This window comes from Corvus kubaryi, unplaced genomic scaffold (genome assembly GCF_017639235.1).
Source record: "Corvus kubaryi isolate FWS band 111438036 unplaced genomic scaffold, C.kubaryi_AGA036_p1.0 37352, whole genome shotgun sequence".
Classification (NCBI taxonomy): Eukaryota; Metazoa; Chordata; class Aves; order Passeriformes; family Corvidae; genus Corvus; species Corvus kubaryi.
In genome coordinates, this window is record NW_024581114.1 from 2221489 (window position 1) to 2236264 (window position 14776).

At 47.6% G+C, this 14776-nt stretch overlaps 2 protein-coding genes and 1 long non-coding RNA gene across 3 annotated transcripts in view; 2 read left to right on the forward strand and 1 right to left on the reverse strand.

The window, feature by feature from the left end:
* Nucleotides 1–6939, forward strand: part of LOC121666512 — a 17821-nt gene extending 10882 nt beyond the window's left edge. Inside the window, exon 4 of the long non-coding RNA XR_006016677.1 lies at nucleotides 3961–6939. This is a non-coding gene — a long non-coding RNA (uncharacterized LOC121666512). The remainder of the gene's footprint in view (nucleotides 1–3960) is intronic.
* Nucleotides 6940–8309: 1370 nt separating this feature from the next.
* B3GALT6 (beta-1,3-galactosyltransferase 6) lies at nucleotides 8310–12475 on the reverse strand. Its single transcript, XM_042032121.1, has one exon. The coding sequence runs from the start codon at nucleotides 12426–12428 to the stop codon at nucleotides 11412–11414; it is 1017 nt and encodes a 338-aa protein (XP_041888055.1). The 5' UTR covers nucleotides 12429–12475; the 3' UTR covers nucleotides 8310–11411.
* Nucleotides 12476–13189: 714 nt separating this feature from the next.
* The window catches only part of SDF4 (stromal cell derived factor 4), a 10474-nt gene continuing 8887 nt past the window's right edge, over nucleotides 13190–14776 (forward strand). Inside the window, exons 1-2 of the mRNA XM_042032120.1 lie at nucleotides 13190–13346; nucleotides 14004–14372. Of these exons, the coding sequence (XP_041888054.1) occupies nucleotides 14065–14372 (308 nt within the window). The 5' untranslated portion in view covers nucleotides 13190–13346; nucleotides 14004–14064. The remainder of the gene's footprint in view (nucleotides 13347–14003; nucleotides 14373–14776) is intronic.

Sequence of the window (14776 nt, forward strand, 5' to 3'; positions counted from 1 at the left end):
GGGGGAATTGTGTGTTGGTGATTTCTTGGGATAATTCCTTGGGGGGATTGTGTGTTGGTGATTTCTTGGGATAATTCCATGGAGGGGAATTGTGTGTTGGTGATTTCTTGGGATAATTCCTTGGAGGGGATTGTGTGTTGGTGATTTCTTGGGATAATTCCTTGGGAATGAGGGGGGTTTTTTTCCTTCCCATCTTTTTTTAGCTGGAAACAGATGGAAAATGGGCCACAGAACCTGCAGTGGGGAGGAGAGGGTGCCACACGGGGAATGCTTTTGGGGAGGTTGAGCCCAAGATTAGGATTTATTTCAACTGGAAAATCCAAATCCAGATTCCCGATTTGTTTTCCAGGCCTCACTGCCTGTATAAAAATCCAAAATTCCCTTCCAGCATCCCATCTTGGGACCCCAAATAATTGATAATGCATTAATAATAGATCCCAATATTTGGGTTTATTCCATAAGGCTCAGCTTTTCCCAGGGCAAATCCTTTTTCTTCCCAAAATTTCAGTTTTCCTGCTGCCGAGGGAATCCTGAGTGGGATTTCTGGAATCCTCACAGAGGCCTGATGAGGTTATCAAAGCACTGGGAGATCTTTGGGATAAGGAGCCTCCCAAATTCCAGCAGGGCCTTTCCCAGCTGGGTTTGGGCTCGGGCAGTCCCAGGAATGGTGTTTCCCTCTTGGATTTCGGATTTGGAGGGAAGTTTTTGAGCATTTTGGCTGGGTAAGACAAACATCCCGAGGCTGAGGACATCTGGAAGGCTCTGGTTAGGGGGAACATCTGCCATGGCTGTCTGGATTCCAGATGGGAGCAAACAGCTCGGAATTCTGTCCAGGAAATCCAGGAAAAGCAGGAGATGTGTCCTGGTAGGAGTTAAAGCAGTTAAATTGGTAGTTCACCAGTTCTGGGTGAAGGACGTGGGATCCAATGGATCCTGGAGCCTTTTCCTAAGGGATCCTGGAGCCTTTTCCTAAGGGATCCTGGAGCCTTTTCCTAAGGGATCCTGGAGCTTTGTCCTAAGGGATCCTGGAGCTTTATCCTAATGGAACCTGGAGCCTTTTCCTAATGGATCCTGGAGTTTTATCCTAAGGGACCACGGAGCCTTTTCCTAAGGGATCCTGGAGCTTCATCCTAGTGGATCACAGAGCCTTCTCCTAATGGATCACGGAGCCTTTTCCCAGGGTTTGTGAGCTCAGATCCATTCTGGAAAGGCTGCAGGCACAGGAATTTTGGGGGTCCCAGCCCCGGGAGGAGCAGGGTGACCCCCTGATCCTGTCCCCCGTTCCCTGGGAATGCCGAAGCCCTGGCAGGCTCACCCCGGGCTGCAGTTCCCTGCTCGCAGCCCCGTGTGGGTTGGATGGAGCCCTGCTGGAACGTCGTCTGTGCCGCTTTAATTCCCTAATAACAGCTTTTCCCTCCAGCCAGGCTGGAGCCATCACCCGGAGCAGCCCCTGGCATGAACAACTCCTCTGTGTTCGTGACACTGGGGTCTTTTATCAAGCAGCCTGGGATGGTTTCAGCAGCAGGGATTAAATATCCCAAATATCCCAATTAGTGCAATTCCCAGGTAGTGACAAGGCTGTTCCCTCTCCAACATTCCCCAAGGACGAGGGAGGGACGCTGTAGGAGGAGGGAGGCAGCAGGAGGATGCTGCAGCGATTATTTTATGGATTATGGGCATAAATGTGAGGTAAATTCCACTTGCCAGCCCAAATCCTCCATCTCGGAGGGATGGAAAAATGGAATTTTGGGACTCTGGCTTGCAAACAGCAGAGCTGGGCAGGGAGAAGCAGCTGGATCTGGACTAGAAGAAATTTTCCCAGCCAAATTCTTTATCTACGTATTCTATACCCTGCCCAAGCCCCCAAGCCACAGGAATTGCCCTCTTCATTCCCACTTTTTTTGTAGGAATGAGAGGGGAAAAAGCTCTGACAGGTAGTTTGGAGTCCCAAAATGTCCAAGGGGAAGCACAGGAATGTTGAAGGTCTCTCCAGTTCTGGCTGGAAATCCGGGTGGGCTCTTGAGGGCCCCAATCCCTGCCAAATCTGGGAATCAAAGGTTGGAAAAGCCCTTCGGGATCCTCAATGAACCACCTGGATGCTGTTGTTCCCCAGGGCAGCTCCAATAAAATGTTCTTTGCCCAAGCTCCTTTCACTGGATTGTTCTGGATTTGCCCAGGAAAAGAGAAAAACAGGGAAAAAATTCCTCACCTTGATCCGCCGTTCCCAACCAGGGCAGGATCCTCCCAGCACTGCAGGGTGATCCCAAGAATCCTTGAAGGATCATTTTATCCCAATTTCTATCCTTACTTTTATCTTTTCCTCACTTTCCCTTTCCTGCTCTGCAAAACCAGAGACGGGAACGGGCAAAGTTTGAAAAAAAAGTTGGATTTAAAGTGTTAAGAAAGGACAGGAAAAAAAATTCCTGGCTTTTAAATCAACCTCAGCATTCCTGATCCAGTTGTTTATGAGCCTCTGTTCCAGCCCATTTCACGGACAAAAGCCAAGGGAAATGAGCTGTTTGATGTCTGGAAAGCCATGGAAAAGCAATGGAAAAGCCACGGGCCTCCCATGGAAAGGGAAGTGGTGGGATAAACACTCCCTGATTGCAGGGAAGGGGCTGCGTGTTCCCCGCCAGGGAAATCAGGGAATCACGGGCTGTGCTCGGGCAGGAGGGGAAGGGAAGGGCACAGCGGGAATAATTCAAGGAATGGCGACACTGGGACACTTGGAATCATGGAATTTGGGAATATCCTGAGCTGGAAGGATCCACAGGATCAGAGTCCAACTCTTATTCCTGCCCAGGACACCCCAAAATCCCACCTGGGAGCGTTGTCCAAAAACTCCTGGAGCTCTGGCGGCCTTGGGAATGTGACATTCCCTGAGGATCCCGTTCTGGGCCCCAGCACCCTCTGGGGGAAGAAGCTTTCCCTGATATCCAGGAACCCTTTCCCCAAATCCAGGAACCTTTCCAGCAGGGATGCTGTGAGGGGAGGGCGAGCCTGGGGGTTCCCTGCTCACGGGAGCCCCATTTAGGATTGGGATGAAATGGAAGCAGCTCCCTTTGGCTCCCAAATTCCTGCGGGAACTGGCCTGGAATTTTCCATCCCATTTGCAAGGACAAAACCTTCCCACGGGTACCTGTTTGATATTCCTACCGCTGGATTTTCCTGTGTTTTCTGCATAATTCCATTCTCCTGCTGCTGCTGCCAACTCAGCCTCTCCCAATTCCCCAATCCAGGAATCTGCAGCCATTCCCAACCTGCTCCTGGCTCCTGCCTGTCCTTTTCCTCCCAAGCTGCTCTTCCCAATCCATGGAGAAATCCCTGATCAATACAGGCCATGGGCTGGATGTGGAAGGGGAATGCAGAGGGAGGGAAGGAAATGTGGGGCCTTTGATGTCTGATTTCATCTGGAAGGCATCGAGAGCCAAATGTTTTGGGATAAACAACTGTCAGGAGCAGGGAATGACCAGATCCACATGGATGGGGTGGGGTGCTCCCAGCGTGGACCCAAGGGAGGAAAAATGGGATAATCCCAAGCATTGGTGCTGCTGAGGTATCCCCTCCTCTGTCAGCAGCCCTGGCACATCCAGGGGTGAGGGGAGGCAGGATTGCTGTCAATCCTGGGATAATTAACGCTGGAAAAAGCTCTGGAGGTGCCTCCTGCTCCAAGTGGGGGCAGCTCTGGGGTTATTCGGGGATTTATCCACTTGGATTTGAAATGTTGGAGACTCCACAACGTCCCTGGCCAAGCTGATCCAATAATTTACTGTGGAATGATGAGGACAATTCCTTTTAATCCAGTTTGAATCCCTCTCGTGTCACTGTGCCCATCGTCCCTTGTCCTGCCACGGCCACTGTGAAGAGCCTGGGTCTGTCCCCAAATTCCATAGGAATTTTAAGCTTGGAATTAGTCCCTCTCCAGGTTTTCTAATCCAGGTTTATTTTATCTTCCCCCAGGTGATGCCTGAGGTTCCATTTGGAGCCACTGCCAGGATCAGGTGCCCTCAGGAGACCGTGAGTCCACTCAGGAATTGCTTTTCCAGCCTCCTGCCCCGGACTAAACACGGCTCCGGTTGTTCCCTGTCTCTCTCCCAGAAGGAATTGCAGCAGGGAGCTGCTGCTGGGACACTCCAAGGAGGATAAAATTCCTCTTGGAATTAAAAGCAAGGCCGTTGTCCCCCTTCAATTCCTCCTTTTCCCCTCAGTCCTTCCCCATCTGCCACCCCTGAGGTGCCCCCGAGGACAACCAGGCCAGGCCAATCCCGGTATCCCACACCTTGCAAAATTTATGGATTTTCTTGGAGAAAGAGCTCTTTGGGAGCCTGCAGCTCCCTGGGCTCAGGTTTTAGGATTTATTTCGGTGTCTCCAGCCCTGCTGTCTGAGCCTGAAAATAGCAACTGAGTCTGATCTTATCAGCAGCTCTTGGAGACTCCAATTATCTCCTCCCGGGACTCCGAAGAAATTGGATCCCGGTTATTGTTTTCTTATCCCTCTCCCTGTCCTCAGAAACCTCCCCAGCCACGGGCTCTGGCTTTGATGGAGCTTTTCAGGAGCCAGATTGGAATTTTATAAAGTGTAAAATAATCCGGCTCTTCCCTAAATCCAGCCATGCCTGCAGCCCAAAGCCTTTGGGATCAGAGCCTGAGGGGAGCGATTTGTTCCCAATGTTCTGAGGGAGAAACTGAGGCAAAAATTTCATTTTAGCAGCTCTTCCCTCTCAGTTCTGCTGGAATTAGGGATCCACAGCGCTGGGCCATGATTTGGGAAGTCCGTGCATGGATATGGAGTGGGAGATTCCAGGAGTCCTGACTCCAATTAACTGCTCCCAGCTTTTTTTAGGACAAAAAAGGGCCCAGCCTTGCACTAATCAATGCTCAGGGCAGGATGAGGTTGGATATTTGGGAATATTTCTTCCCTGAAAGGGTGGCCAACCATTGGAATGGGCTGCCCAGGGAAGTGGTGGAGTCGCCATCCCTGGAAGTGTCCCAAAAACCTGTGGATGTGGCCCTTGGGGACACGGTTTAGTGGTGACTGGGTTAATGCTTGGATTCGTATCTTGGAATGTTTTTCCAGCTTTAATTCCAAGATTCCAAGGAGCAGCTGAGTGACCCCCACCCTGCAGAACTTTGCAGGACAGAAGAAAAAAACCCAGAACTTCTTCCTAGCCAGGAATCCCTATGGAATAAAGGGCTGGGAATGGTAAAGAAAAGCAGGAGAACTCCCAATTTTTCCAGCTTCTCGTGTACAGCACCTCAAAATTGGGAAGATCCTGGTGTGGCTGAGGATTCTCCTGATGTTTTTTGTACCAAACCCAGCAGGATTTGCCTTTGGGAAGGGACAGCGGCATCTGCAGAGAAACTCTGGACTCTGAGGAGCTGCAAATCCAGGCAGAAAAAATCACCCAGGAAACTGCACAAAACTCCAGGATTAATCCCAGTCTGGGATTTGAGTTTAGCAAAGCCACGGATCTGGCCTGGATCCAGCCTAGCACATTCCCAGGGGGGAGTAGGACACTTGTTTTTGTGGGATCAGGGCATGGAAAGAAGGAGAAATAATTAGACAAGATAAGATCAGAGGGATTGGCCCCGAATTCCGGCTCTTAGCACCTCAACCGTTGGGATTTTGGCAATCCAGCTCCATCATCCTGGCTCGAGTCCTTCCCTAAAATAAATATCCAAAGTAAATATTTGGAATTCTCCTGGCCAGGATCAGCTCTGGATAAATGTTTTTCCAGTGGCTCGTGCTGTGATGATTCCAAGCCCTTTGGCACCATCCCAAATCCATTGATCACCGGCAACAACAACATTTTCCTTTATTTCAAAAATCGGGAATTTTTCATTTTCCAGCCCCTTCTGTTCCTCGTGGATCCAGAACTTTGGGGGAGCTGCTCCACCCTGCCAGCGCTGGAGGGTGGAAAATAAACAAGGCTCACATTCCCGGGATTTTGGCTGTCAAGGGAAGCAGGGAATGACAGGGACCACCAGAAAGTGGGAATTGTGGCTTTCCATGAGGAGATGCTCCTTCCCAACTTCCTGGACATTCCTTGGCACATCCAGAGCTCAGTGGATTTCTGAGCTTTCCTCCAAACCTTGGAGCAGTGTCCGGATTTTTCCACGTTTTTCCCACGTTTTCCATCAGTAGATGTTCCTCAGTGTAACAGAATTCCAAACTTCCCTAAATTTCAGGGAATCTTTCCACTGAAAATAAAGAGGAATCGGTTCCCAATCCCACAAAAAATCTCCTGGGAAGCTCCTGGAGCGTCAAGAACTTTTAAGAGGAATTTTAAATTTCTACACATCCTTTAATCATCCCAAAAGTTGGAGCAGGGGTCCCACACAGACAGGTTTGGGAATGAAATCCTTTGGAAATCCCAGGGAATTTTCAGCTGATGAAACCCCAAAAATTCTTGATGAAAAGGGAACACAGGGACTGGGTTGTTTTGAGTTGTTCCACAAACAAATTCCCAGAATATTGTTAATTAATTTAATTTTTATTCTTTTAAAATTAATTTAAAATAACTTTTATTAATTTTATTATTTTTTCCTATATTTTGGGGGCTTTTTTGGGGCTTCTGCAAAGGTTTGTCTTTAAATCTCAGGGGTTTTCACATTAATTTTCCATTAATTCCATGGAAAAATACGGTGGCTCCCCTTAATAATTCCCTCCTGATTCCATTTTTTTAATTGGAAAACTCCTTTTCCTTTTTCCCCCATCATTTTATGTTGAAATTAGAGAACTCCACCAGATTTTAGTTCATCAACAACTGTCTTTGGACAGTTTAATTCCCTTTTTTTTTTAAGGGATTCATCCTTTCTGTGCTTCCAAAGGCATGGAGTGACATCTAGCGACAGGCAGGAAAATTTGGGAATAAATTCCCAAATGGATCCCTTTGCTTCAACAGCAAAATCCCCAAATTATTCAGAATTATTTATGGGGGGGAAAAAAAAAAAAATCAGGATTATTTTAAATCTTTGTGGCAAGTTTGAGTTCTTCGTTTGAGCGTGGAATGTTTGAAATGGGGAGGAAAATCAGTTTTAAAAATATTGGAATGCAGGGATTAAATATTCCCAGGAAATCAGGGGGGGAAATATTCCCTTTAAAATAATTTGGCCTCACCCTCAGTTGATTTTGCTTCCCAGGTGGAATTTTCCAGGGAAAAGAAAGGGTAAAAGTGGATGAAACAATGTGAAAATGGAAGTTATTCTGGGAGTAAATGGATTTCTTTGCAATTTTCCTGGGAAATAAAGGGTGAGGTGGATAAAATAACAGGAAAATTGATGTTAGGTTGGGAATAAATGGATTTCTTTGCAATTTTCCTGGGAAATAAAGGAGATGATGCTGGGAATAAATTCCTTTTACTTGTGATTTCCTTGGGAAAAACCTGGATATGGAGGAGTTTCAAGGGGCAGGGGCTGGGGCAGAGATAATTCCTTGTTTATTCTGGAATTCTGTGTCATGGGAAGGGAAGGGAAGTCTCTGACATTTATTTTTATTTATTTTTATTTCACCCTCTCTGGAATTTCTGAAGGAGCTCCAAGGTTGTCAGAAATCCCCCAAATTTCGGCTCTGCTGAAAAGAAACCGAATAAAAATCAAATTCTCCATCAGAGCTTCCACCCTGATCCCTGAAATGTCAGGGATATACAAATTCAATCCTCAAAAATCAGGAATTTCCACTCCAGGAAATTCAAGTTTTGTCCAAAATGTAACAGAACAAAATTCAGAGGACCAAGAACATTCAGAAAAGAAAAGATTCCAATAGAGGAATAGCAATTTTTTACAGTTAATTGTTGGTATTTTTTAATTCTGAGGTGATTATAGGAATTCTCAGCAGCTTGAGAGGTTTTGAAGTGAAACTTCATGTATTCCTTCATTTATTTAATTTATTTAGTAAAGCAAGGAATGCTTCAATGTTTATTTTTGCACATAATTTAAAGAAATCACTGGAAAATAAAGCAGATTTTCTGAGTTTATGCCATTGCCAGATCTAAATAATTCAGTATTAATTCTTCAAGAGATGAGCAGAGAATATAATGAACAATTAATTTCTATTAATTTCTGATTAAAAAATAAAATTCTTTTTATTTTAACTTATTTTAATTTAAATTATTCTGGAATTACCAAAAAGCTCAAGAATGGCACATGGATAATTTTGCTGGATGCCAAAATAAATTAAATTAGTGTGGATCACACTCAGGTCTAGGAAAGCTGAGGGGAGAATTTTAATAATAATAGAAAAAATATAAAATATTGAGGAAGGAAAAACCCAAAAGAAACTCTTTAAATAAACAAATAGCTACAAAAAATAAAGATAAATCTGCTCCTGGGTCATTTTATTTTCATTAAACCCAAAATTCCCACTCTGAGAGTTGCAATAAAACCCAAAATCCAAATTATTTCTCAGCAGATTGAAATATTCTCCCCAAAATCTGAAATCAGGCTCCTCATCTGATTTCCCAGAGAGGAAAATGATCCCAGAATGGCTTTGAAGTGTAAAACAACCCCATAAAACCCTCGGAGATGATGGCAGAAATCGGGAATTTAATCCTGAGCAGGTGGGAAAGAGCCTTTGATTACTCCTGCTAATTGTTAAACTCATTTATTGTTCCAAAAGTGCTTCAGATTTGGCTCCAAAGATGAATTTTGGATGGTTTCAATTCTAAAATTGTAATGATTCACTCATTTAAAACACACATTTGGATGACTCCAAATAACCTTAAAAGGTCTTTTTCAGGTAAAATGGAAATTAAAACTATTATTTTTTTTTTCTGGCTTTTTCCACAAACTATGCGGGATTAGGGAATCATCAAGGCTGGAAAAGTCCAACCTTTGGACACCACAAAATGCCACTTCCAGTTGTTTGCTCGCTCCCAAATGATTCCATTTGCCTCTAAAATATCCCCCCAAAAAAGGAGATTAAAGATATTTTTTATGAATTTGGGAATTTCCCAGGGAGCTGCGATTGGAATCCAAGGGCTCTCCTTGGAGAGAAAGGGAATTAAAGGAAAAGGAAGGGAAATCCAAGGGAATTCAAAGCAATTCCCAAGGATGTGGGCAAAGCTCCTGTGGTGTTTTCCAGCTGGAGCAAAACTTGGCATAACCTGAGATGGAACCAAGATCCCCCAATCACTGAGGTTGGGAATGATCCCTAAAACCATGGAATATCCACCCCCATGGAGTGTATCCATCATTTCTGGGTGAGCTTTTGCAGGCTCCAATCTCAGCTGCAGATCCAGCATTTCTCCAGGAATTTTCCTAGGGATCAAACCCACTTTTTTTGGGGGGGGGGGAGGGAGGGGGCAATGAGGAGTCAAAATCCCAATGGGAACAACTTCCACGGAGCCAGTTCTGGATGGAATTGGATAAACCCCACATGGATCTGCACTTCTGATCCAGCTTCAAATAATGGCTTGGATCCCCAAAAATTCCAGCCCTGCCTGATCCTTGTTTTTCAAGGATGTTCCAGCACCTCCTGGGTGTAAAAATGACATTTAAGCAGCTTATTTTTCCTATAGAGAATACACTGGCAATAATTATAAATAAATATTCACATTACAAGTATTTATAATCACATTTCCAGACAACACTGATGAAGCCCAGGTGGCAAATGGATGGTTAAAAAAATGGAGATTTGCTGTCATCTTGGTAAATTCCTGGTTTGGAATAGGATTCTTTTGGGAAAAAGACATTCCCTGCTAATCCCGAAGCATGCATCAGGATGGATGCTAATAATAATTTAGTTTAACATGCTAAAATAATTGAGTTTTGCAGTATTTTAATTTTGTTTTAGGAGGAAGTCAAAGCCTTGTTGAAATTTTTAAAATAGAAAAATCCTCTGCAGAAGATTTCTAATCCTCAATAATTAATTAAAGCACCAGAATAACAAAAAAAAACCACTCCATACTTGATCCCTTTGGTCTGAATTCCTAATTTTGCTAAGAAGCAAAACTAAAGAGATATTGGCACCTTTTTTAAAAGGAATTTTTCTTTGCCATTTGTCTCTTCTAGACACTGAGCTGGGAAGGAACGGAATGGGAATGAAAGTGCAGAGTGCAACAAAACACCAGAACTGGTCACAAAAAGACATTTTAAAAAAAGAACTTTTACGTGTACAAAGTAAAAACTGCTCCCACCGCAAGAGCTGCAGCTGGCACAGGGGACTGGAGTAGCACTGGGAAAAATATTGGGGGTTTTGGAGCAGCTGCCACTCAAAAATGCTTGAATGGCAGGTGCAGCTGAAGGTCTGGAGATAAATAAATAATGTCTGGGTCCTGTGGGACCTCTGCCAGTGCCAGGGTTACTCTGGTGTAGCCAGGACTGAGGGACAAAAATCCCATTTGTGGATGTGTCCCTTCAATTAATTCAATTTTAGTTCCTCTCCAAGGTGTTTTTTGGAGAGAATGAGAGAATCCCCCCAGTTTTCGGCACCTAAATGTGACTTTTTAGTGTCCTGAAAAGAGAAATAAAGTGGAATTTTTGGGGTGGAGGAACCCATTTCTCTTGACTACACCAAGTTCACTTTTATACCTGAAGTGCCCACCTTTGGGCAATGTTTTTGGAACTTCCACTGATCAATTCCTGCTCATTTATATTAGAAATAAATATAAATCTGAAGTCTGCAATGTCTTGGAGCAGCCAGGGAGTTACTGACTGTTGGGAAGGAAATGTTTCTTGTGGAGGATGAGCTAAAAAACAACACCTGGAGGCTTTGCAGGAGGACAGTGCTCCCAAAATAAGAGAATAAACTCTGCATTTGCCAAATACCCACCTCAGCCACCTCCCTAAATACATTTTTGTAGCTGCCAGATCATTTATGTACACATTGCCTTTAAAACAGCAAAAAGCTTCGAGAGAAATTAACAGATTTAGTAACTCCCTTCCCTGCCAAAGACAGCTCTCCCTGCAGGTATCCCAGGAAAAACGGGATTACCTTTTCCTGCCTGTGGCAGTAACATGTTTCCTCTGGCACCAACAGCTCCACTGGGCTCCTCCCTCCGTGCCAAGCTGGCACTTCCTTGCCAAGGAATCAACAGTGGCCTCATTTCAGTGTTATCAGCATAAAAGCCTGGCATGATCTTTAGCAAATAAACCTCAGAATCTGTTCAAAATCTCCCAGCAACTTTTCATTCCAGTTCTCTCCTCGTTTTCCCTACTATCCGTGTTTTGCCCCCTTTTTATTTGCCTTCAGTCCTGGCATTTGAGACTTTTCTGTGCATTCTGTCACCTATTTTTTTTTTTTTTAAGCATCTCTAACCATGCCACATCAGCAGCTCCCGGGGAGTCCCAGGGTGACAGAATGAGTCGTGCAAAATCTTTTTAAGAGTAATTGACCCCTCGTTAATGGGATTCTCCCCGTGTAACAGCAACCAAGAGTCCATCATCGCTTCGCCTCCTCCTTCCTGAGGCTTTCAGGGGATGCCATCCTTCCTCTGGCAGCACTGGGAGGGAGGCACTCCCCAGTCGTACATGTAGGAAAGCCTGAGTTTAACCTCCTCCTTACAGAGCTTCCCTTCCTTCGCCAGCGTCTGGTGCTTCTCCAGCATGTCCTCGATGCTCTGCTTGTGAGTCACTATGTATTTATTGTTGCAGCCCCGCGATTTGTACTCGGTGTCGAAGCGGGGGTCGTGCACTCTCTTCACATCGATGGGCGCCAGCCACACCCCCAGGGACACGTCCTCGCTCTGCCACAGGTTCAGGTAGTCCCTGCTGAGCCGCAGGTAGCGCACCAGGTCGGCGGAGATCACGTAGCCGCCGCCCAGCGCGTAGGGCAGGTAATAATCACACAGCACCCAGGCGCTCTCCTTCCATTTCCCCCCGGATTTCACCCGCCCGCGGCCCGAGAAGAAGCCCCAGTAGAGGCGCCGCGGCTCCTTGGCCCTCAGCTCCTCCACCAGCACATCCAAGCGCACGAAGGTGTCGTCGTCAGCCTTGAGGGCGAACTGGAAGTCCAGGTGCGCATCCAGCCACACGTAGGTGGCCAGCACCTTGGCCGTGAGGTTCTCGTAGGAGTCGCGCAGCTCCGGCAGCAGCAGCAGGTCCCGGTGCCGGCTCTGCTCCAGCTCCAGGCTCCGCAGCTCCTCCGCGCCCAGCCCCGCCGTGCCCACCACGAAGCGGCTCCAGACGTGCCCGTGAGGCGCCTGCCGCGCCGCCGCCATCCAGGTGCTGCGGATGATGCTGCGCCGCTCGCTGTACTTGGGGCCGCTCATCACCACCACGGCCACGAAGGCGCTGCCCTCAGGGGCGGGCGGGGGCGCGGCGCGGGCCCCCCGGCCGGGCTGGCTGTGCGGGAGCGCGGGGGGCGCGGGTAGCGGGCGCAGCCCCTCCGAGGTGCACTTGGCGAGGTAGAGCAGGACGGCGGCGCAGAGCGAGAGCCCGCCGAGCCCCAGCGCGGTGCGGTGCCGGCTCAGCCGCCGCAGCGCCTTCATGGCCGCGGGGGCCCCTCACGGCCGGCGCCGCGGCCGCGCCCACCGCGTGTAGGCGGGAACGGCGGTACGGCCGCCGGGAGGGGACAAGCTGCCTGCGGGAGCGCTCACCGTGCGTCGCCGCCAAGCTGGGGTGGCTTCACGGCTCCCCCGCGCTTTCCGCCTTCTCCTCCGGGAAGCGGCGGTTCCGTCCCTGCTCCTGCCGCGGCTCCGGCGGTTCCCGCACGGCGGGAAGGGGAGGGAAGAGGGGCAGTGCCCGCACACCCTGACGCGGCGGCCGCCGCCATCTTGCGGTAGGGCACGTGAGGCCGAGGAGGAGCCATCTTGGGTTTGGGCGCTGGGCCGCGGCCGTGCCTCGTTCTTGGGATGGTAAAGGGTTGGGAGGGACCTCAAAGCCCACCCCGGGTCATCCGTGCCATAGACAGGGACACCTTCCAGCATCCAAGCCCCGTCCAACCTGGCCTTGGACACTTCCAGGGATGGGGCAGCCACAGCTCCTCTGTCCATGGCAGGGCTTGAAATTAGATGATCTTTAAAGTATCTTTCAACCCAAACCATTCCATAACTCAATGAAAACAGCTGAGACACACACAGAGCCAGGAAGCAGGAGACGATCTGCGTGTTATCTATCAACTGAGATAGCGATAGGAACGCGAGGAAAACGCCCCTTTGCCCCCTCTCTGCCGGCCATGGCGCCTGCCCTCACCCAAGATGGCGGCGGCGCCCTCCCGCCGCGCGGTGCAGTGACGCCCTTCCTCCTTCTCCTCCTCCTCCTCCTCCTCCCCGCCTCCCTCCGCCCTGGCAGCGTTGGGGGCTTCGTGAGGGGCCGCGGGCGCTCAGGGGCGGCCGGGCCCGGGCTGAGCCTCCCCGCGGCCGTCACGGCGCTCGGGGCAGCGTCCCCTCTCTCCCGAGCGGCTCTCGGTGAGTGCGGGCGGCCCCTCCCGCAGCCCTGCGGGGTTCCGGGGGGTTTGAGGGGCTTGAGGGGTTTGTTTGGGGGGTTTGGGTTCCCTCGTGCTCTCTCTGTTGGATTTGGGATTTTTTTCCCTGGAATTGGGCGGTGTGATCTCTGTGGGTCACTTGCAGCGGAGGATACTGTGGTTTTATGGCTCTGTGACAGGTCCGCCCCGGGGTTGTTTCCTGGGTGTTTCCAGCTCCGCTTTCTCTTGGATCTGACCGTGTTTCCCTCAGTCATCCCTCTCCGAAAACGTCTTTATCCCTTTTCCAAGGAGCATTTTTGTTGGGATCTCTGGGATATTCCTGTGCTGCCGCGGCTCTTTGTGCATATTGAGGGATGTTCCCTTCCAGACTCCTCTGCAGACTGAAAACTAATGCATTAATTCCATGTATTTATTATTTAACAGGCTTTTTAAATCTCTGGCAGCAAAAACTCCTCTATTTTTGTGTAGCTTCCTCTGAATTTATTCTTGTGTGTAGGTTTTTTATATTTGTATATATATATTTTACTATTTATATGTATGTAAATAAGTTACTGATATTACGCGTAGATTTTTCAATTTTTAGATGTTCATTAGTGACCTCTTGCTTCAAAGTTTAATTTCTGTCTTTTCTCCTTTTTAGATCGTTTAACCCACAGTGGTTTCAGCAGCCAATAATTTGAATTTAAAAGGAAAAAAAAAAAATGATGTCGAGACAAGCTTTCCTCTGTGGTTTGGGATCTCTTTATTTATCCCTCCTGTTCATCTTCCTTTTGATGGATGTTTATGCCAGGCCTGCAAATAATTCCGTGCTCAAGGAAAAAGCAGCTGACAGCAAAGATGAGAACGAGATCCTGCCCCCAGATCACCTGAACGGGGTCAAAATGGAGATGGATGGACACCTCAACAAAGAATTCCATCAGGAGGTTTTCCTGGGAAAAGAGATGGAGGAATTCGAGGAGGATTCAGAACCCAGAAGGAACAGGAAGAAGCTGATGGTGATTTTTTCAAAGTAAGTCATGGGCAGTGCCAAGAGCAAGGAAACAGGAAAAAAAATGGGAATTTTAATTAATGTTTAAAAGTTGAAAGGGAAAAGCCTCAACCTGGAACTGCTGTGTTTGGGTTTTATGCCAAAATATTCAGTTTCTGTGTGGAAAAAAGAACTTAAAGGTATGAAAATCAATATTCCTTTTTCCTGGCTCAAGGAATAATTCATCCCACTTGGATTTTAGATCCAGGAATTGGGGAGGAAGGGCTTCAGTTCTGTCCTGAGTTTGGTTTCAGTTGGTAGCTTGAGTTCTTTATTTATTTTCTAGCCTTTTGTTCCCTCTGGAGCTTGGGTTTATTCCTGTTGGGACTTGTGCAAGTAAAGAGAAAACACTGGGAAGGCAATAAAGAAAAAAGGGCAGAGAAACA